Source organism: Berghia stephanieae, chromosome 6 (genome assembly GCF_034508935.2).
Source record: "Berghia stephanieae isolate SIO BIC M18660-M18661 chromosome 6, UCSD_Bste_1.3, whole genome shotgun sequence".
Lineage (NCBI taxonomy): Eukaryota > Metazoa > Mollusca > Gastropoda > Nudibranchia > Aeolidiidae > Berghia > Berghia stephanieae.
This window is the reverse complement of record NC_088365.1, coordinates 29,756,611-29,784,099: the sequence shown is the minus strand read 5'-3', so window position 1 is coordinate 29,784,099 and position 27,489 is coordinate 29,756,611. Positions and strand designations below refer to the sequence as shown.

The window sequence follows — 27,489 nt, the reverse complement described above, 5'->3', positions numbered from 1 at the left end:
ATAATAATAATAATAATAATAATAATAATAATAATAATAATAATAATAATAATAATAATAATAATAATAATAATAATAATAATAATAATAATAAACACAATGCAAAACAAACCAAAAAAAAACGCCACCAAAAAAATAAACACAGAAAAATTCAAAACCAAAAAACAAACCAAGAAAACAAAAATATTTTTTTTTTTGGTGGGTTTTGTTGACAAGATGCGTGCAATTCTAATCGATCGATATTTGAATCGGGATTTTTCTGACCTAAAAGAAATAAATATAATTTTTCAGAGTAGACAGAGATGGTTTATTATGAAATATTGTTATTGAAATGGCATATATCTAGGTGTTAATAGGTGCAAAGGAAAAAATGGTTTAATTTGAAATATTGCTATTGAAATGGCATTCTAGGTGTTAATAGGCGCAAAGAAAAAAAAGTTTATTATGAAATATTGTTATTGAAATGGCATAGGTGTTAATAGGTGCAAAGAAAACAATTGGAAGTCTGCCACCTTCAGCAAAGCAGTAAGTAGACTAGTCGTTTTTTGAAGCCCACACGATTTTGACTCGATTGTCAGCTTTTGGATTATTTTTCATATCCATTCCAGATGAACCGGTGAAAAAGACAATTTTTTCACAAATGTTCAATTTGACTTAATATTGATGCCACAACCTCATGAGACCAGTTCATGCGCCTCGTGGCTTCTTTTTTACACCATTTACGTATTGTAAATGACGAGAGAGGAGTTCAGAGGCTAAAGTTCACGTTTTAAAACATTACTTTTGTTTATCCTACTACTCCAACCACTTATTTACGTACTGTCTTCACCATTATGAACAATAACTCTCATTGTTTTAGCTGTACCTACACAGCAAGATTCGTGAAATTCTTGTTTGTTATCATTATCTCCCACTTCATTCCCTTTTCCCCTATTTCCTTTTTCTTTTCTTTTCGTCTTCTTCTTTTTCTTTCTTTTTCTTTTTCTTTTTCACAATGGGGTAGCTGGTAGCAGTAAGTGCGTGTTCCGTTTCACACGTTACGTTTTAATTTAATGAATGGTAATTTAGACAGTTCCCATAAATTTGAGTGTTTCTATTTCTTTCTAAGTGGAGTTTTTTTTAGCAGGGGCTTCTGTTTTGTTTTTTGTTTTTTAATTTTATTATTGTCATATTTGTTCATCCATTCATCCACCCATCCATCAATCCATCCATCCATCTATCAATCCATCATTCATTCATTCAGTCATTCATTTATTCATTCATTCATCCTTTCATTCGGCGAGTGATTTATTCCCCATCCACCCATCCATTCATTCATCCATCCTTTCATTCATCCATTCGGCCAGTCATTTCATCATCGATTTATCCATCCACCTATCCATCCACCCATCCACCAACCCATCCACTGATCTTCCTAAGCTCTCTCACTATCATAATTTCATTTTCCATAATACTGCTATTCTATTCTCCACAAGATTCTATTCTCCTTGTTCTATTTTCTAGTCCTCTTTATATGTCATACTTCTCATTTCCTCTCTATAATGCATTCCAGTCTGTGCTTGGATTATCCGATTACTCAAATGGACATCCATTTTGCGTAGAATTTCATTTCATTTCAAATATTGTTTCATGTGCCCTGTCTGAACACTTGCCTCTCTAACGCTCTTAATGGAAATGAGATCTCTGTCTCCGTCTCTGTCTAACTAATTTTGTCCATTTTTACCCATCATCACATTTTTCTAAAAACAAAAAAAAAAACAAACAAACAAAATAAAAACAAAAACAAAACAAAAACGAGGGGAAAAACATCCCCCCCCCCCAACAAAACAAAAACAATACAACGCCAAATCATAGTGTAAGCCTTTATTTATTATTTATTGTTTAATTAATTAATTTATTTATTCATTCATTTATTTATTTATGCATTTATCCATTTATTTGTATATCCTTTAATTATGTATTTTATTTATGTAATCAATACAGTGTGATTTATTATTAATTAATTATTTATTTCATTCAATTTGATCAATTAATTAATTGCTTAATTAAATTTATTTTTTTTGTTGATATATTTTTATTTGTCAATCTATTTATTAAGATATTTTATTTTGTTTCATAATTTATATTGTCAACTCTTCATCACTTTATTACTCGACTGGCTGTATCGATTGAGAATTACAAATTCAAATTCAAATTCATATGTTTATTTTAGGCATTGGCCAATAGTCATAACATCTCTGAACAAATTATTCTAACAATTATAATAATAAAGGGATAACATTACACGAGTGCTCGTTTGTTTTAAAGTACGGGGGGGGGGGGGGGGGGTGTTAACGGAATAGCCAGGTTTGAGCAGTAACATATAAAATAAATAATCATTATAGTCCTGAAATCAGAATGCATCAATCCTGTTTTTATTTCTCTCTCTCTCTCTCTCCCTCTCTCTCTCTCTCTCCCTCTCTCTCTCTCTCTCTCTCTCTCCCCCCCCTCTCTCTCTCTCTCTCTCGCCCTCTCTCTCTCTCTCTCTCTCTCTCTCTCTCTCTCTCTCTCTCTCTAATAAGGATCAAGAATTATATTATTTAAAAAAAAAAAAAAAACCCAACTGGCATCATCGTCGTCGTCGTCGTCGTCATCACCAACACTGGGTGTCAGCATAATCTATTCTCCCGCTCATCTCCCCCCCCCCCCCCCCCCCCCCCCCCCCCCCCACCCACAACACACGCACTCACACACACACACACACACACACACACACACACACGCACACTTCCTTCCGCATAACTTTTTAAAAATGTATTTTCTCTCTTCAACATCCCAAAACACAAGGGGCTCAATCATCACCTCTAATCCCAACCTCCCATCTTTTTCCCCACAGTTCCTACCTGGGCGGTGAGAACCAGCCCGGCTTGTCCCTGCAGACCCAAGACCTCTACCAGCTGGCACAATATCTACAGGTTGGTCTTTCACTAATATTGAAGACTGAGAGAGAGAGAGAGAGAGAGAGAGAGAGAGAGAGAGAGAGAGAGAGAGAGAGAGAGAGAGAGAGAGAGAGAGAGAGAGAGAGAGAGAGAGAGAGAGGGGCGGGGGGTAGGTAAGCAAGGAGAGAGGAAGGGGGGGGGGGGTAGAAGGAAAGAATGAGGGAAAGCCGTTTTATATATTTACAACACAAAGATCTGTTTTCCAAGTGTAAACAAGATCTACTGGGCGTTACCTAAGTTAACCAACAAGTTATTGTTAGAAGGTGTGCAAGTTTAAGATGTGTTGTAAAAATAACAAGTGTGTTGGATGGCCACATTGTTTGTCTCATCTTGTATATATTGTTACAACACTAAAACAGTTGCAAGCGATGCGCACTTAGTGTTTTTTTAATCTTCTGAATACTTATATATATCTTACTAAGCTTTATAGATATGCAGTGAATTAAATTTAATAAAATCACCTACGTTCCATTTGAATTAAAACTTCTTTTGGGATATGTGTAGAATAGAAAATAAGTATCTCAAGCTGCAACTAAAGGCCATTACGTCTCAAATGTAATGTGAGGACAAAGTATGTTTTTATTTGTTAGTCTTTTTAAAAATTAGATATTATGTAAAAGTAGATTTTGAAAAAAATAAATGACAAGCTGAGCCTATATTTATTGATACGAAATTGCTACGAAATCATATGGATATAATTTTTCGTATGTTTTAATTTTCAAAAACTTTTAATTTGATTTCACACCACTGATCACATGACACATGAGATTTATAGAGACGCCCTGTGATTTACACGTTGTGCTTTTTGTTTCTCAATTCATGATTCAAATATGTATTAAACTGGTGTGATGGGAACTATTTAATACTCTACCAAGATGACTTTCTTCTCTCTCATGAAAATGGTGTTTGGTCACAGCTTCATCACAATTTTTTCCCCCATTTGATCTTTTGTGAAACAACTTTTTAAAGAATCAATTCTTTTTATTTTTTGTCTTTTACTGATAATCTAGTGTCAAGTCTGTGACATGTATCCACAGTAATGGCTTTCAAATACTGTCTGTATTCTACTTTGTAAAGATAGATATCAGGCCCTGTTGTTGTCCTCCATTTATATTGATAAATCAGTCGGCATTGGCAGCCTTGTTGTTCCTCCCCTTTTCAATTATGTGTAATTAAACAAACAAAAATTTTGTTTGAAAATTTGTTCTAATGCTGTAATGTTAAAAGTCCTGAATCCTGAATCTTTATTCTGGACCAAACTATTGTCACCCAAAGAACTGATTGGGCTTCACTGAGCTTTTACATTTCATTTTTATTTTCTTGTCAACAGGAAGCCCTCCACCGGGAGAAGATGCTGGAGCAGAAGCTGTTAACGCTTCAGCAGCTGGTGCACAACACCCAAGAGGCATCAGAGAGCGGATGGCAGGTAAGAGGCTGGATTTTTGTAGGTAGGACTTATCAAGTAAAATTGAGCTTTATATAGCGCAATATCCACTAAAATGTGCTCAAAGCGCTTCACAAGGGGTCCCTGGTCAACAGCAACAGTTAACATGTAGGACAGGACATACCGCCTGTTAGGCGATATTACAATTTTTCGGACAAAGACAAAGCTGTTAACGGCCAGGTACTCATTTTACACTTGAGTACGGTGAGAGAAAGTGAGTAAAGAGCCTTTTCCAAGGACTCAACTATGCGCCGAGCGCGAGGCTCGAACCCATGACCTTCCGATCCGAAAGCGAGTGTCATACCACAAGACCACATAGCCGCACAAGTAATGTGAATTTCTGATTTTTTAAAGTTAATTATTTGCATATTTTTGATATACAAATAGGTATGTAAAATAATATTGTCATCATCATCATCATCATCATCATCATCATCATCATCATCATCATCATCATCATCACCGTCATCTCATCATCATCATCATTTTTACCATGACCATTACCATCACCATCATCATCATCTTCATCATTTCAAACCACCTCAAATTTTTTATCCCTTTATATTTTGAATATTTTTTTCCAGGCACTAATAGATGAGGACAAACTTCTCTCCAGGCTGGAAATGCTCGAAAACCAGTTGCATATTTACTCAAAGGTATTGTTTTGTTTTAGCTGTTAAATCTATGATGTGAGGGTGGATAGAGTGTAAGATATTAGCTATTTGAAATATTTGTTTAAAAGGTGGTTCTATTCTTGTTTACTAACCTCAAAGTTTTGGAAAGATTTGAATTACAAATTTAAAAAACTGAGACTTTAACGTCTGATGCATGTATGTGGCTCTATTCCTGTTTACCAACATCGAGGTTTTTGAATGATTTCAATTAGAAAACAAAATTTGAGACATTTAATGTTGCTTGTAGAGTTAAGGGTAGTTGAAATATATTTTCTGGTTGAATATATATACTTATTCAGTTTTCATGCTTGATTTTTATTTTCACAGAATCACAGTGAGGACACATTAAGGCAAGAACTGGTTGCCCTGCAAGAGGACAAGGACAAATATGAAACAACTTCAAAGGTGAGAAGATATTTTATTTTTCACATCCAAATATTAAAATTTGTTAAAAATCTTATTGTCTTGTCAAGAAGTTGAAGAAGAGGAATGGAGCATAGTATTATATCATTTATCTGGGCATCAAAGGCTCATCACTAGAATGTCATATCTTGTAACAGAAGTAAATTGATGTGGTCAGTGGCCAGATTTGTGATAAATTTTTCTGATTCCAGCATTGTTTGTGTCCATGGGTAAGGCACTGTTTTTCTTTTTCTTTTTTAACTTTTGATACATTTTTACATTTTGTAAGTATATAAGTATATCCTTCTTAGCCGGATGTTGTGTCTTGTAGGATTTTAAGGTGATGTCAAACTAGACCCACTTCTAGATTGACCATGGAAACTGCATATTTTCTGTTTTAATTAGTTCCATTGTTTTTACCTTTATTTAGGTGCTTTGAAATGAAGATCTGTAATCTTTTGACTTTCTCATTTTCTTTTTAACGGGCACTGAAATGAACTAAAAGTGTTGCAAATACCGTTAAACCCCTCCGTAAATTATTTAAAATTTGAATTTGATTTCAGGAATCACTGAGACGAGTGCTACAAGAAAAGCTAGAGGCAGTGACAAAGTTGTCAGATTTGGAGCAGTCATTGGGAAACATGAAGGATGAATGCGGCCATCTCAAAACTGTCTGCGAGGTCTCTCAGGATGAGCTCAGTCAGCTTGCACAGAAATATCAGGACCAGTTGAAAGAGGTTGCTGATTTACAGGACAAACTGCAGGTGGGGGAGATTAATAGTATTAGTAATAATGATAATAATGATGATTATAATAATAATAATAATAATAATAATAATAATAATAATAATAATAATAATAATGGCCACGGTGATGATGATCACGATGACGATCATGCTCAAATAATGATGATAATGATGATAATGATGACAACAGTAAGAAGAAATTTGTACACCCACATATCCATCAATTTGGTCTAAAGCACTTTTTTAAAAATATAAAAAATTGAGCTTTATAAAGCGCAATATCCACTTAATGTGTTCAAAGCGCTTTACAAGGGGTCCCTGGTCAACAGCAACATTTAACATGTAGGACGGGACATGACACCTGTTAGGCGATATTACAATTTTCGGACAAAGACAACGCTGTTAACGACCAGGTACTCATTTTACACCTGAGTACGGTGAGAGAATGTGAGTAAAGAACCTTTTCCAAGGACTCAACTATGCACCGAGTGCGAGGCTCGAACCCAGGACCTTCTGATCCGAAAGTCATACCACAAGACCACATAACCGCACAGGATATGGCATGTCAATATGTTATTAAATCGATTAAAAATTAGATTTTAAAAAAAAAAAAAAAAGAGAGCACAAGATAAAATCCATATACTGTTAAACTAGAATTAATGCTACACCTGTATGCAAAAATCTCTGTATTTAATTGATACTTAATTTTTTTTTTTTTTATGACACTGGGATCTATTGAGTTTGAAAACACAATGTTGAGCTAACAACAGAAGATGAATGATCTAAAACTCGGCTGAAAAAAATGGGTGGGTCTAGCAAGTTCAATTGTTTCAAGTCTTGCTGGACGCTGAACCCCACCCAATACAAGTCAGAGTGAATACCAAGCTACTAGAAGCTGTGGACTGTAAAAAGTTATGAACAAAAATTAATATATATAACAGCTTCTCTAAAGAATATAATAATGAACACAGAACATTTTGGGCACAAAACCCTTTTTCAGCCAATAACAAAATCAGTTAAGAAAGTAATGCTTCTTGTATTTCGCTATAGGCTGAAGAAATGTTTTGAGCCTGAAATGTTCCATAATTAGTAAGTTGTTTGTTTTGTTTGTTTGTTTTTTTTTCTTTTTTGTTTTTTTAAGCTGTTCTATTGATTTTTGTTCATTGCTTTTTACACCCAACCCAATAAGATGTTGCATTGTCAGCTCAGGTGACAGCAATTAATCCTTAATTTTTATGACATTTTAGTGAGTTTAAACAATGACTATATTCATGGTTCTGAAACATGAAATCTTCTCATATCTTGCCCAGCGTTACATGCTCAAATATGAGTGAAAATTTTATACTGATCCTTCACTCTTTCAATGTATAAGAATTGGTTAATTTTATTTTTCTAAAATTAAGGCTGCACAAAAGATTTTGAATGACAATTTTATTTATAATCTGACAGGAAGCTGAACATAACCATGTGATTGAGATGGAAAGGATAGAAGAGGAAAAGGCTTTGATTTCCACAAAGCTGGAGGAGATGACCCAACAAGAAGTTTCATTGTCCACTAAGGTATGCAGAAAGAAAATTATTAATAGTAATAATATAATAGTAATGATGATAATAATAACAATGATAGTAATAATAATAATAATAATAATAATAATAATAATAATAATAATAATAATAATAATAATAATAATGATAATAATGATAATAATAATAATAATAATAATAATAATAATAATAATAATAATAATAATATATAATAATAATAATAATAATAATAATAATAATAATAATAATAATAATAATAATAATAATAATAATAATTGAAAAAAAATATAATGATAATTAAAAAAAAAACAACAAATGTTGATAATAATAAAGATAGTAATAATAATAATAATAATAATAATAATAATAATAATAATAATAATAATAATAATAATAATATAATAATAATAATAATAATAATAATAACAATAATAAAATAATAATAATAATAATAATAATAATAATAATAATAATAATAATAATAATAATAATAATAATAATAATAATAATAATAATAATAATAATAATGATGATGATGGTGATGGTAAAGGTGTTGATGTTGATTGGTTTTAATTTTTTTCCCTCTACGGGAATGAGGACAATTAAAAAAAAAAGGATTAAAAAAGACCCCAATAAAATAAAATAAAAAACAACAAAAAACCCAAATGTATAATGGTGTTGCCCTTCTTTTGACAGATTGAGTCTTTACAAGCTGATAATGATTTCACCAAAGAACAATTGGCAGCCATGAAAGGTAAGATGACTGTTTTTTAAACAAAATCAAACTGCGATTTATTTCAAAATCAGCATTTTGAATTAGTAAGCTGATACAAAAGTTGAGGACAAATTGCTTGCAATAGACAAAAATTGCATTGAATTGCTTATTTTTTTGGTTTTGATTTTTTCAATGGTTATTTTTAAAATATCAAATTCACATACAAAATTTACTTATATTATAAGATTTTTTTTTATCTTTTTCAGCAAAATTGGAGTCTTTGAAGGAATACAATGAAGATGAACCAAAGCTTTCAGACATCGATCTCAACGGTAAGAAAATTGGATTTAAAAAAAAAGCCCAAACATAAAAACAAAAAAGACCTAAAAACATTAACCTATAGTGGTCAATTGTCAGCTTTCGTTTAATTAAAAACCAAGTTTGATCTAAATTAGCTTATATTGGAGATCCTTGGAGCATGAGGTGACTTATGCTCCCTTTGTCGGGCAAGAGGCTGTTTGGTCTGAATTGATACATCTCCTCCTAGTTTCTTTCCTGTGGTTATGATCTTTTGACTATCCTCTCAGCTTCTCTTTTACTGGTCACTTAAATGACCCTTAAATTGTTGCAAACATGATAAACTTTCAGGGAAAATGATATATTTTTATAGTTCATATTTAATTTGTTAGTTGATTTAAAGTACTTTTTAAATGATGGATTCAACACATCGGGTAAAATTTTAGATTTGTGCTTTTTACTTTCCAAATGTTTAAAGTGTTGCAGTCTTGGTTTTTATTATAAGATGCGATCAGTGAGTGGAGAGAATCTGGAATCGTAAACCAAAGCTCAAATCTTGTTCAGATAATTAGTCAAGTAACAAAACTTGACTAGGCAATTTAAAACATCAATGTCCAAGTATTCCAAATGAGAATGTGGATAATCTTTTGTATAAATGCACTAGGACAACATTAATCATCCATTTTATTAAAGGGAGCTAAAGTACCTGAATTGCGGATTACTCCAGTATTAGCTCAATGCCTAATTCACCCAGCCAACCTTGGACTCTTGGAAGAGTAATGGGGGGAAAAGAAGTGGACCAATCACTGAAGACTTATCAATGATCATGTGTCTATAAGCTTGGCTGGCTTGCCTTGAGAATTATTTTGACATTTACTGTAGATATGACTAACAATTATCCACAAGTTAAATTACAAATGAAAATTTTTCTAAAGGCAGATGACGGGAAATAACTTTGAAAAATGAATTATTTCTCATAGGTACCAGATGATGATAATTATTCATCTATGCAATTTTATTTCATTCTAGGCTCGACAACAGAGGAGGTTGATATCATACCCTTGGGACCACCTAAAGAAGATGATAAGCCAGAGAATCTTGAAGGTGAGTTAGGAAATGATTCGATTGCTAAAATCTGAATGAATTTATTGGCAAAATTGAATTTATTTATAGCATAATTTCCTCCATATTTCATAATCGTATCTAATGGTTTTCACCAAGACAGCATTGATCGCGAAAAGACTCGGGCTTCATTAACAAAGCCTAAGTGCCATTGCTGTTACTGCTGTCTCTGTAGAAATGGTAAGACACAATGTTGAGTTTGTCCAAAAAATTTTCATCTATTACCATTCAATAAATTCAAATTCAATAATTTTTATTTTCATTTCGCGAATTAATAAATAATATGAACAAAATTCTCTGTATTTTTCTTTAATGAATCCTCACAATTTACCTCATCAATGAAAATGTAATAAATGAACCAATTTAACCAATTTTACTTTTATTCATTCTTTTAAATACCCTATGTCACAAGCAAGAAAATCGTCAATGGTGTATATTAATTATTTGTCCAATTGATTAAACATATCTCTCCATCCACTCTCCTCCCACCCCCCTTCTTTCTCTCTACTCCCCGTCATTTAGCCAAATTAAAAGATTTGCAGCAACTTATTGAGACATACAAGGGTAAGAGCAATCTTTTTTAAAAGATATTTGTCTTATGATAATGGCTTTGAGAGATATTGATTTGTCTTATAATAATGGTTTTTGAGTGATACTGCATTGATATTGATTTGTCTTATAATAATGGTTTTTGAGTGATACTGCATTAGTACTTTTTCCATTTGCCATTTATAATTCCCCTTCAAATGACCTGATCATGTTATAAAACCACTTGTCTCTTGTTGTTAATTGTCACATACAGCAAGGATTTTCAAAAAAGCTGAATGGCTCTTTTTATAGTTTGAGTATTGGTGATTAATTTTTAAATAAATGCTAAAACACACATGTAATAGTTTCTCCATATTGTCTTACAGTTTTTGCCATGTCTGCCTATTTGATATAATGCAATTACGAGGGTGGGATGGAAAGTTTTGCAATTTTCGTAATATCTCCCTCATTTTTATGAATAATTTGTTAAAACTTCAAAAGAAAGCTTGAAATCTCACCTACAGATTGCTTACTTTATTTTTCGACATAAAGAATGTCACAGCCCAACACAGAGTTGCCAATGCTGCACTATTTGACGTATCCCATCGGCAAAAAAAACAAACTGACATCCTTGTTCTCTACACCAAGATCGGACAGCAGCCTTCATGTCTTTGTCGTTTTCATAGTGGTTTCTTTTGAGATACCCCTTCGATTTAGGGAATAAAAAGAAGTCTGAAGGTGCTTGGTCGGGACTTTAGGGCAGATGTGACACAGTGGAAAAATTTATTTTCCTCAGTGCAATTTGAGTCTGTTGACCTGTGAGGGGTGAAGCGTTGTCTAGTTGCAATATCACATTTTTCTGGGGTCACACTCTTTTCAGTCATGCTTTCAGTTTTTCCAGTATGGCATCATATTGATCGGAATTCTCTTTTTTGCCCTGTTCCAAAAATTCAATTTGAACAACACATTCAAAGCCCCAGAAAACCGTGGGCAGCACTTTTCAAGCCGACACCACAACTTTTGGGCAAGGAGAGTTCTTGTGTCAGTATTCCATTGATTGGCCTTTGCTCTCTGGGTCATAATGATGGACCCATGGTTCGTCTCCAGTGACTATTTGCTGATTAAAGACATTACCTTCGACTTCATACCTGTTCAATAGTGTGGAGCAAATTGTTTTTCGTTGCTCTTTCACTTGTCAACAGTCTTGAGATCCAACTGACAGACACTTTCCTGTATCCTAGGATCACTGTTAAGATGTGGTGTGCCCTTTCCTTTGAAATTCCAACTTCTTTCTCAATGTCAATTTGTCTAACACGCCGATTTGCCAGAATCACGTTTTCGACTTCTGTTTTATTGCCGACGTTCAAGGCACATCTAGGCCCTTTGCAACGAGTTTGATCTTGAAGCTTGGTTTCAATCAGGTCTCTTCCTTCCTTGAATCATTCCAATCGCCAAACAGTGCTATAATCAAGTGTTACCATATACACGCTTCATTCTGGTAAGGATTTCAATAGGTGAACAGCCTTCAGTATTCAGAAATTCAATAACAGCACGCTGCTTAAATCGAATATCTTTAGGTGCAGCCATTTTCATTTTTTGTTTTGACTGAGGTTGTTGACCACATAATAGGACAAAAGTGATTTTGTCATGCTGAAATGTCAAAGACCTTAGAAATTTTGACACAACAAGGCCAATTAGTTAGAATGTATTTACACCAAATATTAGGGTTCTAAGTCAAATATCTTTGAAATTATAAGAAAAATTTGCAAAACTTTCCACCCCACACCTGTATATAGTTTAAACGAGGTGAAAATCTTCTATTTTAGTCTAGTAAACACATTATTGTTGTATGTTGTTTTTTTAGGGGGGTTTTTTTGTGCTTTTTTTTTTTTGGCAAGTATGAAACAGATTTTATGTGTGTTATTGCAATAATTCCTTTTTTGTTTTCAGACAAGTTAGAAAAATCTGACCAGGAATTGAAAGAAAGTAACAACAAGGTGGAGAAGGTTCAAAGTAAGTGTGAATTGTTTTTAAGCAATTCCTACATATAATCAAATTTAAATTTTAAGCAATTCCTACATATAATCAAATTTAAATTTTAAGCTGAGTCATTTTTAAAAGATGTTTTAATGGACTTGGCATTAGGTATGCTATCTTTTAATTACTTCATTAAAAAAAATTGAATCTATGGTTTAATATTGCAATAGGTAAAGTTGTTTGGTTGATATTAAGTCTAAATAGAGCGTGATAGTAGTTCATAACTATGCCAAATAGTTCTGCCATCTGTCTACAAGTTCAGGCGCTATTGGCATTTAAAGTCAAAGGAAATATTCCCCTTTCTTTTGTTGAAATATGTGTAACATTGAAAGGTTTGTTTGAACTATTACCAATTATGAAACATCATTTCAGATGTCATTTAAAATTTTGCAAAATATGAACAATAAATAAAATATTCCAATGCTTTTTTCTATTGCTGAATAATGTTAATTTTGTTATCCTATTATTTTGTTTTGCAGAGGAGCTTGATTCAGCTGTTACAACCTCAAATGAATATTTACTCAAAATCACGTCTCTTGAAGGTAAGAACAGCTGATTATGACATTATTATATTTATTTTTTATATAGTCTTTTTATTACCCAGTGTGTAACTATTGCAATGTTGTGAAATCGTGGGAAATTTTTAAGTTAAATTTTTCCAAAGATGATTTTGTACAAGAATATCTTTATTTTTACGTGTATATTTAATGACATTCATTTTCAAACACACTTTTACAGTCACATGACCTTCATTTCTCCTCCTATTTATAGTATATGGTGTCATATTTCATTTTCATTGATATGTTAAATTTGCACATGTTGAAAATAGGAAAGAAATAGTTCGATGTCATTTTTTGTTTTTTTACACAACTTGTGCATGTAGGTCATTTAGTCTTTTGGTGTGTCTGTTTTGTGTGATTGTTTTTCATTGACAACACCTTGATTTTTAAAATTTATTTATTGTTTTCACCAATGCAAATAATTTCTATACTTTGAACAGAATGCGCACAAATTCATGAAATAGTTGAATTGAAACAAAAAGCAACAAAATATACTGACAGCGAAAAGAAAACATCATAATTTATAATAAATTTAGTATTAAGTATCAGTCCTTTCGTTATTAATAGAAGACAACTTATATTCTAGAAATATCGAAACCTATTTTAAAATTCCATTTTACTAAACCCTAACATTACTCCTCTCTCTCTCTAAGGAAGCAAAAAAACACAGTGTTTCTTTCATCTACCCCTGATTTCCAAGCCAAAGCTTCTCTCTTTCCTCAAAATCTTTTTCTCTCTTTTGAGCTAAAGCCTTTTAGAATGAGTGTTCGTCTTTTTGTAAAGTGCCCCATTCTATTCCATTCTTATCAGCTTTTTGTCTTTTATCGTCTGGCACAAAGTCAGTGCCATCATAATTTATTCTGACTCTTACAATTGACATTGACTGTGGGCAGGATTAATCCACATTGTCACAGCTACTATTTCTACCTTTCATCTTGATTATCATTAACATCATGATCATCATCATCATCATCATCATCATCATCATCATCATCATCATCATCGACATCACCATCATCATCATTATCATCGACATCACCATCATCATGATCATGATCACTTTGATTCCAAAATGTGATGTTGTATGTTTTAGTATTAGTCTTGCTGTTATCACCATTTTTACAGAGAAAATAAAGCTGTCAGATTTTCACATGAACCAAATGGTGGAAAATGCTTTGGATAATTTAAAGTGTAAGTGGAATAAAGCAAACCACGTATTACCAATACTAACAACCTTGGTCAGCCACACCCCCACATCCCCCAATTCTCCAATTACACTTCTTTGGATTTGGTTGTAGTTTGTCAAAATTTATTTCTGTTTGGCCTGGTCATCTTTTGTTTTGATTGACTGTGATTTTATTCTGTTCTTTTTTTTCTTTTGGATACTGGTAGATCCAGAAAACAGATGGAAACTAATTCTCAGGATTTTGATTATCTTTTAATCCATATGAAATACACACTGAGCTTAAAAAATGAACCTTAAAGTTCTGATGTATTGTTTTGGACTTTAAAAATTTGGTCTGCTCTTGGGATCCATCACTTTGCCAGATTCAGTTTAAATAATCTAATCCTGGATAAGTGATCACTAAAAGCTTTTATATTGAATGGACTGCATCCATGATAGTTGAGTGGAAAGATATCTCATCTTGTGAGTCAAGTGATGTTTAGTGGTCACTGTTTGAATGGGTGAATGAAAACTTGCAATATTGTGCCCAGAGGGAGACTTGCGATTATGGCATGGACATTTGGTTCCATATGACCTACTGAGGGGAAATGATTAAGTTTGATGAAGCTCATTGAGCATAGTGAAACTGTGAAAATGCTATATTTGAATGTGCATTTATGTGGTGCCAGAACAGCAAAGGGAATTGTAAGGATTGACCGGAATGATCAGCGACAGTGATATGATATGGAGTAATGGGATGTAAGTAGAGGAAAGGAGAAATAGGTAGTGAAAATAAGTTTGTAAGGCACAATTTGCTTCATGTGGACATTAAGTAGTGACCAAATTATATCAACTTTAATCAGATGAAAGTATTACCAGGTTAATTTAGTGCTCAAATCCCTTTTCAGCCACAGTAAAAAACACTTAAACTGAACACGTTTTTAGCCATTGATATATTCCTTATCATGCTCAGTTGAAAACTTTAAAAGTTATGAAAGTTAAGTTTCTGCACTTCTTTCATGGTCTACCATCAATTATTTAGTTCTGGTTTGCTTAATTGTCGATTGGAAATTGAAAAAGAATGCATGTTGAAATGGTAGTAGATGCTACTTCTTGTATTATTTTGATTATTGTACTCTTTATATATGTTATATTTATATTTTATTCTTCGTCATGTACTTATATGATTGTTTATGCACTTTTTCTTTCAGTTGCTTAGCATCCAGCTTGTCATGTAGCCTTTGTAGTCATGTATATGTTTTGTTACCAAGACCATATTTTGTCTATGATACTTAACAAACTGTACTCTGCTTGTGAAAACCTGTTGTCTTCTTCTGAAAAAGTGGATTTTAATTCATTGATCAATGTTATTTTGTGTTTGATGTTGGGACTGGAAAACCAAGAATTTATCATCAAATCAAAACCTAGTTTCATACAATCTTTTTAAATATGATACGAAAATCGTATGATACGAAAATCGTGAAGTCCTGAATTATAGATTCCACACCCCAAAACAGTTAGCTAAAATTACTTGCTATATTTTTGATGGGACAGTGGTCTAATGCAAAGTACTTTCCTCCTTGTTTGATTAAACCCAGATTTTTTATCACTGCTGGTGAATAAAAGACGTCAGGAAAAAGTCTATGTAAGCCAAATGGATTTGCAAGAATATCAGACACCTACCGATCGAAGTTTAATCCTTGTAAATGACTATCGCTTAAAGCCTTAAGAACTTATATTTAATTCATTTATATAAAGAGAAGCAAGAAGTAAGATTTTGGTGGGAGAGAGGTTTCTTGATATCTCATGTTGAGCAACAAATTTAGTTTTCAGAAATATGATTTTCCATTTAGATCAAGACAAAAATACCATAATCTTTAAATAAAATGAAAAATAATTTTAAAATTTTAAAATGAAATATGGTGAAATGCGTGAAATAAATCTTATACCATTACCATATGAAAAAAAATGTTTACCTTACCCAATGGTAACATTTTTTATCAACATATAAATTCTTTTCCTGGATGGTGCAGGTTCAAAATTTTGAAGGTTTGTTTCTCACCATTAGAATATTATGGAGATTTTTTACTTGATCAGTTTCCAACTTAACTCAAGGTGTAAAATTTCCGTTTAAGAAAAACAAAAGACTTTTCTTCAATTCTGAATTGATTTTTAAAATTAAAATGAAAAATGTTCTCTTTCAACTTATCTCAACAATTAGATATGTGAAAAAAATTGGCCTTTGTCAGCATGGCATTGGGTGACGTATAGCTGAGTAGCTGGTGCTTGGGATATTAAAAAAAAAAACCCAAATTAGGTTAGCTTAATCTCCTTATGCAATTGTCAATCATAAAAATGTGCAGCTGGAACAGGCTGTTATTCAGAGAATAAGAGTATCAAATTCCTTCTCACTGCCGTTTGTCTTTCTTATGTTTTCCTCTTGCTTTCAATTGCATTAGTCCCTTTTCAAACCAAGCATGTTTTAAAAGAAGAGAATAGCATGTTAGATTTTACATTTTCTTTTCATCATAGATATGTGAAGGATCCTCTTTCATACACAGAACCTCTTTGTTGCTTTATACACCTTAGTTCCCCTTGTCTTAGTCCGAGTTATGCCTTGAAATACCAGGGCTTTACAATGGGGGGGGGGGGGGGTGTTTGTGTTTTATTATTTTTTTTTGTTTGTTTTTTCTTTTCTATCTTTTTTTTTTTGATGTTGTTGCTGTTTATTTGTTTTTCTTGTTATCTTGTTTCTCCTTTTTTTCTGTCTATTTTTTCTCAATGTAATATAAGTATGATATTCGCTGTTAAGCAGCAAGTTGGATAACTTGAATTTTTTTTCAAAAATGTTTGATTTAAACAAAGATCTATTTTGAAATGGCACTACACACGATAATACATTCTTTGGCTATAGGTTTCAACTGTATATGTTTGATGAATCTGTTTCGCCTTTAAGGGTGGTAGTATGAGATTTGTTTTTGTTCTTTTTTTTAATAGATGTTTTCAGTATAGTGTTTACTGAATAAAGTATTCTTATCTTGAACCCAAAAAGCGATTGGATTTCTCTCAAATCATATTTTTTCTCCATTTTAGTCATACACATGTTTTCACAAATAGCATTAGTAATGAAGACATCAGTGTTATTGCTCTCTTGGTGGAAATGGGCAAGATTAATGTTTAACGCTGCTGCTTGTGAATATTGATTTAATGTATGATTGATACATATAAAACCAATGCAGAGTATGACATTAATATGATCTTTTGCTGAATTAATTCTTGCCATTTGAAAGTCATGGGGTTAAACATATTCTTGTATTTTGACAACTCAATTTTAATTGAGTTTTTTTTAGAATTATTGTTCTCAACCTTTACCTTCATTTTTCTTATTCCAGCTCAATTGGAAGAATCTGCCAAACAAAGCAACAGCAGCAATGACCTCATTGAGGTTTTTAAGGGTGAGTTACCATCTTAGGTTATTAGTATTTTCTTCACTCAAACTAGATATTTTTGGCTACATATCTTCTTTTGACTCAAATTGTTACTTTTGGGGACCCCATCCTCTTTTTCTCACTTAGAAGACTTGAATTATATATTATATTGTTGTAATTTTTGGTATTTATATAAAGTCTGGGCCCTGATAGCTCAATAGGTAGAGCTCTTGATCAACAAGCAAATAGACCAGTTTTGAATCCAGATAAAGTCGCTCCCACCCCAAAGTCTACTCACAGTGATTTGGAGGCTGGATTTAGACTAGATTATGGGAACTTACTTAGTAGATTAACATCTTATTTAAAAGATAGCTTAGAATTGTTAGACTGTATTTTTCACTGCTATGGAAATAAGAAGTAATTGACCTCATGACTCGAAGGACATTTTTGTTATTGAAATTAGTATTGCATATAAGTAAGTAAGCTTTGAGAAACTTTTTAACACATCCTCCTAATATTTGCTTTACATTTTTCAGACCACATACATCTAGCAGAGAAGGAACTCACTTTTCAGACCCCAGTCAACTCCATGCAAAATTCTGCAGAAGTTTTGCTGGGCAGAGAGAACGAAGATGTTTCCTCAGACCTCGATTCCACTAAAGTTTTATCTCCATCCTCATCCCCATCACCTTCAAATACCACCACCGCTTCCTCCTCTGTACTTCCTCAAAATAACCAGGTAAATAAGTAGTTCTTGCTGTTTTATTTACAATAAGATTAAATGAAAAAGATCCTTTGAGTTGCTTCAGTAGTTGTCATGTGGGTTTGAAATAAGAAATATTTTTTAAAAAGTTAAGGTATTTAAGAACAAAGAAAGTCAGACAAATACTTTGTTTAAATTAAATTAAAAACTTTTTATTTTGCTTTAATCCATGACAAGTTGTTGATTATTTTGCTTTATCCTGGTGTTATGGTTTGTTTGTTGATTATTTGTATAGTTGAACAGTTTCATAATTGGCAGACATGCCTTGAGCATCTAAACCTATTGGAGTGGACTGAACATTTTGTCTTGTCATTTTCACCTGAAGATCAAATAACGGTGAGAAGTTCAAGTCGAATTGCTTTTAAAGCATTTGTGGTGGAACTACTCGTTATGTAATTGGGGTGGGGGGGGGGGGGAAGAGATATGATTTGAAAGAAATTTAGTCAATTGAGTCAATTGACTATAACTACAAAACTGGCTCTCAGATATTTTCTCATTAATGAGAAGACATAATTGTGCATTGAGATTTTTTGAAGAAATTTATAAGCATTTAAAAGATATTATGCATTTTACCAGTTTATCATAATTTGTTTGTAGATAGTATAAAGATAAACGCTTCAGGGAAGTCTTCAATTATGCTAAGTCTTGATAAACATTTTTTTGTTACGGTAATACAAGCTGGTCACTCCTCATTTTGAGTTCATCTTCTTTTTTATCTTCTTTGCTTTTAATTTCAATTTCTTTTCTTCGCTTTAGAGAAATTCCAAAGAGACAGTTTTTTGTATTGTTCTTTTTATAATCAGAGATAATTCCTTAACATATTACAATTACTTCCATCTGACATCTAGGCAAACATGGGCAGCGACACTACCACAACCAGCCAATCCCTAACCCATCCACCCCCTGACCTCCTCAACAACACAATGGATGCGTCTAACACTCCCTCCCCTTGTAGTGACAAAGATCACAGCATGACAGAGCAGAGAAGCACCTCCAGTCTATCTGACTCAGGCATCGTCACATTGTCCTCCTCCTCTACCTCTTCCCAGACTTCCAGCAATTTAAATGGGATGCTTATGCCTAACTTGGATGACGACGAAGCTCTGAAAAGTAATAAACTTTATCTATATTTATTTATCTATTGTAATACTTATTTGTGAATTCACCTCTCCTTCCATCTGGCTTCAATCTGATTTTATGTTTGGCTAAATTATTAATCTAAAATTGACTTTTGAACTAAATTTATAAGACTTACAAAGTGGTAGTTTATTTGCTTCAGTTTAAGAGACTTAATATATTGAATAAAAAAATCGTAATAATTTAACTACATTTTACGATTTAGATCTTTCATTCAGTTCTGAGTGTCTGGCTCACTTTGACATAATACCAAATTGAGGCTTTTGAGTTACACTTTGTTATTTTGTGCAGGCTTCTAAGACCATCTATCTCACAGTATCTTGAACAACTAATGATGAAATAAGGGGGATATATTTTTCCAATGAAGATTGATAAACTCTATTTAAAAAAAAAATTGAAATGATTATATTATGCTATGTGCAATAAGTTTTAGTCATGGAGAACAATGAAAAAAAAAAAAAATTTAAGACAAAAATAAATGCAATTATCATTGCTTTTTTTTTGTCATTTAATAACAGTCTTGCATGGTTTGTTATCTTAAAACTATTTCTTACACTTTGTCCAGTAATTAAAAGAAACAATCTATAAGTTAAGTATGACAAAAGATTTTTCTATGTTCACCAAAAGAATGGTAACATCAGTGATGCCAAAACTCCGGTTTCACCGGAAAAAACTCCGGTCTGGAGCCAAAAATTCCGGGCTCCGGGCAACTTAGGTCAAATTCCGGTGAGGTCAATTTGTTCCAGGGTTACCCCCCCCCCCCCCTTTCCAACCACCACATCATCATCACTGCCACTAGTATTACAACCATCATCACTACCACTACCACTGCAACCACCACCACTACCACATCATCATCAGTACCACCACCACCACCACATCATCATCACTACCACAACTACCATCACTATTACAACCACCACATCATCATCACTACCACTACTACTATAACCACCACAAACACATCGTCTTCATTACCACTACTACTGCCACCACCACCACCACGTCGTCATCACTACCACTACTACTGCAACCACCACCACCACATCATCATCACTGCAACTACCACAACTACTACAACCACCACTACCACATCATCATCAATACCACTACTACTACAACCACCATCATCACATCATCTTTACAGCTACTACTACAACCACCACTACCACATCATCATCACGACCTCTACTACTACAACCACCACCATATCATCATCACTACCACTACTACTACAACCACCACTACATCGTCATTACCACAACTACTACAACCACCACCACCAACCACATCATCACTTCCACTACTACTACAATCACCACCACCACATCATCACTACCACTACTACTACAACCACCACCACCACATCATGACTACCACTACTACTACAACCACCTCCACCACATCATCATCACTGCAACTACCACTACTACTACAACCACCACTACCACAACATCATCACTACCACTACTACTACAACCACCACCACCACATCATCACTACCCCTACTACTACAACCACCACCATCATCACTACCACTACTACTGATATAACCACCACCACCACCATATCATCATCACTACTACTACAACCACCACCACATCATCATTACCACTGCTATTACAACCACCACCACCACCACATCATCATCACTACCACTACTACTACTACAACCACCACTACAACATCATCATCATCACTAACACTACTACAACCACCAGCACCACATCATCACGACCACTACTACTACAACCATCACCACCACTACCACTACTACTACAACCACCACTACAACATCATCATCACTACCACTACTACTACAACCACCAGCACCACATCATCATCACGACCACTACTACTACAACCACCACTACAACATCATCATCATAACTACCACTACTACAACCACCAGCACCACATCATCACGACCACTACTACTACAACCATCACCACCACTACCACTACTACTACAACCACCACTACAACATCATCATCATCACTACCACTACTACTACAACCACCAGTACCACATCATCATCACGACCACTACTACTACAATCACCACCACCACATCATCACTACTACTACTACTACTACTACAACCACCACCACCACACATTATCATCACTACCACTACTTACTGCAACCACCACTATCACATTATCATCACTACCATTTGTACTACAACCACCATCACACCACATCAACATCACTACCACCCCTACTAAACCACCACCACACCATTATCATCACGACCACAACTACTAGAACCACTATACCACCACATCATCATCATACTACAACTACTACTACAACAACAACAACCACTATCACATCTTCATCATTACTACCACTACTACAATAACCACCAACACACATCATCCTCACTACCACCAGTACTACAATCTCTACCATTAGGTTTTGGCGCTTTACTTCATTTGAAATAAGGAAACTTTGGGCTTGTATTTGGCAATGTGTTATGTATCATAATATAATCCTAATCAGTTATCTATTTAGAATTATACAATATGTAAACACAATGCCAAATACCATTCCAATTCCTTTTTCTTGTTTGCGGAAATTCCTCTTTCGGCATTGAAATTCCTACGAGTGGTGTCTGAAACTCCTGTGAGCCAAATTTAAAGTTGGCGTCTCTGTAACATTGATGGGAATCTGGCTTTGTTGGAGCCCGAATAGCATTGCTATCAATGGTAGCTTGATGAAAATTGCTAGAAATAAGCAGACAGAAAAATGTTAAATCATGATTTTCAAGAAGTCATTATATAAATCCTTACACCATGGTTTATCTGTGTGGCGTTTATTTTTGCTTTTAAAATTATATGATGTGTTATGATTGTGCTTCAGTCATGGCATGGAGTGTCTGTTAGCTTTAAAAGTAGTATTATTACATTCTATATATGATAAAATCAAATCAATTTGTTCCCAGAACGTTGGAACTAATTTATTCATAATATTATTTTGTAAAGATTAGTCAGTGTTCTTTAATTTCCCCTTTTGATGTTTTAAGATGCTTAATCCATTGTCTTACTACATTGATATTTTATGGCTCAAGTTTTCAGCTTCTCCATTTAATTCCATTTTGTCATTATTTTATGTTTAGTGTGACTGTTGTTCTGTGTTTGGTTTTATGTTGGTTTATTTTTTTTTATCTGTCAGCTTTATTAGAAGAAGCAAAAGAGGCTCAACAAAGAGCTGAGCAGGAACTCAGCAAATGTAGAGGTGAAAGACACACTCTATTTTTTAAAACTTAACAAAAAATCTAACTAGTCGCCAGTTCAGCATCCAATTTGTATAAGCTTGAATATTGTTTTTCTTTGCATCTAAATGTATGCTTATTTCTAAATACTAATGCATGGTTCAATTATGAGGATAAGGAAGGATTTTAGAATGCCAATGGTGTAATTTTTTTTCTTATTCTTGTCACGGCTAGGAATTTGGGCTATACGCTATTGAGCTCAATGATCTCTGAATAAGGCACTTTTCAAGAAAAGATTTCATCTTGGTTTTCATTATTGTTTATGTAGTAGATCTTTTGTAATGAAAAATAGAGACTTAAAAATCAATTATGACAGAGAGAAAAACATGTTTTATAGCCAGGTGACTAAATCTACAATCTGAGAACATTCATGCAAAAAAGAAAACAAAACTGAGAAGCTTATGTTCACACTTGTGACTTAGATTACAACAAAATATTTAACTGTGCAGACTGTATAGAAATTATCGAAAATTTGAAAGATTTTGAACTCACCAAAATTCTAAATTTTGATGGGGAGCAAAATAAAACTGGATGCCTTGAAAAATAGAAAAACTTATTGGTTCCCAGTTAACATATTGAGATTCCCAGTTGGCAAATGGTAGGATAAGAAAAGCTATTTCGCTTGTTGAGCTGTTATACAGAGGCAAAGAAAGCTCATGAAAATACACAGTGTTTAAGAAAATTGTTTCTAGAGGCGTGAGGAGATATTGAAGAGGGTTAATCAGTATAATCAGTATATTTTCAGAATGAAGGAGTGCATCAGTGATAGGTATTCTTTGGACAATTTGAAAAGAAAGTCTGAAATTTGCATTGTGGAAGGCAGCATCTCTAAAATATCAAAAAGAGAAAGAAGAATTTGCATGAGACACCGATGTCATGGGGCTCTTGTTTTAACTATCATTGCAAAGAAATAGAAAAAAATCTAGAGATAATAGTAATAACAATAATAATAATAATAATAATAATAATAATAATAATAATAATAATAATAATAATAATAATATAATAATAATAATAATAATAATAATAATAAAATAATAATAATAATAATAATAATAATAATAATAATAATAATAATGGTATAGATTTATAGTGCGCCAAACATCCCTTCTTCAGGAGGGCTCTGGGTGCATAACATAGATTAAGCCCTAACACAGTACACAAACAACGCTAATTATACACATAATCAAAAGAAAGCCTGTCGGAATAAGAATGTTTTCAATCGACGCTTGAATTCCTCTAGTGAAGACGAAGAACGTATCTCTAGTGGTAGTAAATTCCACAACCTTGGGCCAGAATGCTGAAAGGCGCGTTCACCAGCCTTCATGCGACAGCGAGGTGTTTTCTTCCGAAGCGATCATAATAATGATAATAATAATAAGAAGAAGAAGAAGAAGAAAGAAGAAGAAGAGAGAAGAAGAAGAAGAAGAAGAAGAAAGAAGAAGAAGAAGAAAAGAAGAAGAAGAGAAGAAGAAGAAGAAGAGAAGAAGAAGAAGAAGAAGAAGGAAGAGAAGAAGAAGAAGAAGAAGAAAGAAGGAAGAAGAAGAAGAAGAAGAGAAGAAGAAGAAGAAGAAGAAGAAGAAGAAGGAAGAAAGAAGAAGAAGAAGAGAAGAAAGAAGAAGAAGAAGAAGAAGAAGAGAAGAAGAAGAAGAAGAAAGAAGAAGAAGAAGAAGAAGAAGAAGAAGAAGAAGAAGAAGAAGAAAGAAGAAGAAGAAGAAGAAGAAGAAGAAGAAGAAGAAGAAGAAGAGAAGAAGAAAGAAGAAGAAGAAGAAGAGAAGAAGAGAAAGAAGAAGAAGAAGAAGAAGAAGAAGAAAAGAAAAGAAGAAGAAGAAGAGAAGAAGAAGAAGAAGAAAAGAAGAAAAGAAGAAGAAGAAGAAGAGAAGAAGAAGAAGAAGAAGAAGAAGAAGAAGAAGAGAAGAAGAAGAAGAAGAAGAAAAGAAGAAAAAGAAGAAGAAAGAAGAAGAAGAAGAAGAAAAGAAGAAGAAGAAGAAGAAGAAGAAGAAGAAGAGAAGAGAAGAAGAAGAAGAAGAAGGAAGAAGAAGAAAGAAGAAGAAGAAGAAGAAGAAAGAAGAAGAAGAAAAGAAGAAGAAGAGAAGAAGAAGAAGAAAGAAGAAGAAGAAAAGAAGAAGAAGAAGAAGAAGAAGAAGAAGAAGAAGAAGAAGAAGAAAGAAGAAAAGAAGAAGAAGAAGAAGAAGAAGAAGAAGAAGAAGAAGAAAAAAAGAAGAAGAAGAAGAAGAAGAAGAAGAAGAAGAAGAAGAAGAATTAATAATAATAATAATAGTACTATTATTTGTGTATTTATATAGCGTCAACATCTCATGTAATATGAGCTCTAGCTCTTTACATGTTAGATAAGCTGCATGATTCACAGCAAACTGTAGATTCAGAAATGTATTTTTCTGAATGCATTTTCATTACTCTACATAATCATCATTACTTTAAAAAACGTGAATTTTTTCTCTCTCCAGAATTCCTGTATTTTTATATTTATTCGTTTTATTTTCATTTCTTCCTTCTGGAGTAATGTTCTCCTTCTGTCTAGCTTTGATTATAGTAGAAAATGTAATTGTTATTGTTAATATTTTATATTTTGCTCCCCCGAATTACATTACCCTCAATGACAAACCAACTTGGTGAACATGCTCTCTTATTTCAATTCAAAATCTCATTGCCGTATCTAAGTTCAAACCTGCCACTTATTTTTATAAAATGGGTATATGAACAGATTAAAAAAATAAAAAATAAAATATGTCTGAATTCTGCATTTTGGATCCCTTTAAATCATGTTTTTTTCCTACCCACCATAAGGGTTTTTATTTTTTAAATTAAATTTTTAAAAAACTAGGAAGTGAATATGTCTCTTACCACCAGATCATTTTAATACTTTGTTCATAAATGTCGTTGGATTTTTTTGGAGGGTTTTTTTCCACCCCTTAAAATTTGGATTTTGAAATGAAAATGCAGGCTTATGTTTGTTATTTTGGTATATTCTTTCCTGTTTACAAGGCCTCTTGTTTTTATTCTGACAGAAAATTTAATTTTTTAGATCATCTTCAACTACTAATTTCTTGCTTGCTTGATTGCAATCTTTCCTATTTCTAGGAATTATTTTCTTCCAATAACAGCATGGAACAGACTTTTTGGATGATGACTTGAATGTGAACCTTAGTAATTTTCTTGTACAATTTACAATGCTGGATTCCAAATATTCTGGGAGGGGTTCCCGACCTCCAATAGTGGGCAGGGAGGTACTTGTTGTGTCTTCTATCCCACTGTTTCTGTTTTCCAATTGCTTTCTGTCTATGTCTTGGAATGAGATTACTTAGTTTTGTCCTAACCCTGGCCGGTGTCCTTGGCAGGGAGAGAAACAGTCGAATGTATAGTTATAGTTTTTGAAGATGATATTTTTTTTCCTTGTAAATCATCTCTCTGATATGTAATGTAATTTTTTTTTAATTTTGACATATGATTTGTAAACATTTGAGTGTATTCCTCTTCATGGGAGCTTGTGCTGCTGTCTGGCTGAGACTTTTCGGTAATCTCAAACTAAGTGCACTGATAGTGTATCAGTGGAATCTACATCTGTTCCCTATTTGAACCCTTCCTCTTTGTCTTACTTTTTTGTTGTATTTTTGGTAAGATGGTGATGATAAAAAGAGATATAAATCAATGGAACACCAAAACACAGCTTATTCGTTTTCTATTTACAACGGAAGACGTTGCTCTTTTCACCAAAGGTTTCCATACAGTCACAAGAGTTACAAAAGTGACTCGTCATTCGTACATTCATTCATTCATCATTAATTTCTTAATACATTACATTCCCCCAACCTTAAATAATGCTAATACAGAAATAAAAGTTAAGGTGAATATATATCTCATAAAGTAAGGTGTTGCTGATTTTCTCTGCAAAATTATTAATAGTTATTGTGATGGGTGAGTTTCTTACCGACTATCATAAATTTAGAAGTTGTTTGATGAGAGATAAAGAACAAGTGACGAAACAAGGTCACATAACAATTTATAAAGATAAGTGGCTCAAATCCCTTGAGCAAGAAATGGTCATGGTAAAGTTACAAAGTTAACTTTTCTGGTGGTTTAATTGTTCTGTGTGATCTTCTCAACACCGGTGTGGTTCGAACATTACTTTCAGATGTGGTCGGCGTCAGACTGTTTTCATCATCTGCTGACTCATCTGTGGTAGAAGTAGTAGTCGTGGGTTGTGTTGACTGATCTGCCAAGTCAACTGGTTTGCTATTCATTGCATTACTCATACCCATTTGTTCAGTGTCTATTTCCCCTTCCCCCTCTTTAGAAAAAAGATGCCCCAGCATCAAGATCAACATGAGTTGGGATAATGTGATCTGCATGAAAGCGTTTAACTTGATCAGTTTCATACATTTGAACTCTGTAAGACATGGGACCTGTTTTTGCAACAATTTTGGCAGGCAAAAATTTTGGGTCAGATGGATTGGTATTGCCTTGGTTTTTAACAAAAACATTGTCATTAATGGTAAAGTCTCTAAACTGAGAATGTTTGTCATGGTAAGTTTTCTGACAGTCCAAATTCTTTTCAACAGTTTTGTGCACCTGATCATGAATTAAATCCAAACGAGTCTTTAATTTTCTACCAAGCAACAGTTCAGCTGGGTGAGGCCTGTAGTTGTTTGT

General features: G+C 33.3%; 1 protein-coding gene across 18 annotated transcripts in view; it reads left to right on the top strand.

The window, feature by feature from the left end:
* LOC144974815 (uncharacterized) overlaps positions 1–27,489 on the top strand; it is a 109,335-nt gene that overhangs the window by 54,976 nt on the left and 26,870 nt on the right. For 6 of the 18 annotated variants that reach the window (XM_078918113.1, XM_078918112.1, XM_078918121.1 and 3 more), the window contains 17 exons: positions 2,876–2,954; positions 4,309–4,404; positions 5,007–5,078; positions 5,424–5,501; positions 6,062–6,262; positions 7,694–7,804; positions 8,486–8,543; positions 8,771–8,836; positions 9,831–9,905; positions 10,446–10,487; positions 12,402–12,464; positions 12,968–13,030; positions 14,174–14,239; positions 17,606–17,668; positions 18,178–18,380; positions 19,253–19,514; positions 22,719–22,781. In XM_078918113.1, the coding sequence (XP_078774239.1) occupies positions 2,876–2,954; positions 4,309–4,404; positions 5,007–5,078; positions 5,424–5,501; positions 6,062–6,262; positions 7,694–7,804; positions 8,486–8,543; positions 8,771–8,836; positions 9,831–9,905; positions 10,446–10,487; positions 12,402–12,464; positions 12,968–13,030; positions 14,174–14,239; positions 17,606–17,668; positions 18,178–18,380; positions 19,253–19,514; positions 22,719–22,781 (1,661 nt within the window). The remainder of the gene's footprint in view (positions 1–2,875; positions 2,955–4,308; positions 4,405–5,006; positions 5,079–5,423; positions 5,502–6,061; positions 6,263–7,693; positions 7,805–8,485; positions 8,544–8,770; positions 8,837–9,830; positions 9,906–10,445; positions 10,488–12,401; positions 12,465–12,967; positions 13,031–14,173; positions 14,240–17,605; positions 17,669–18,177; positions 18,381–19,252; positions 19,515–22,718; positions 22,782–27,489) is intronic. The other 12 variants (XM_078918119.1, XM_078918126.1, XM_078918123.1 and 9 more) reach the window with 3 other exon arrangements.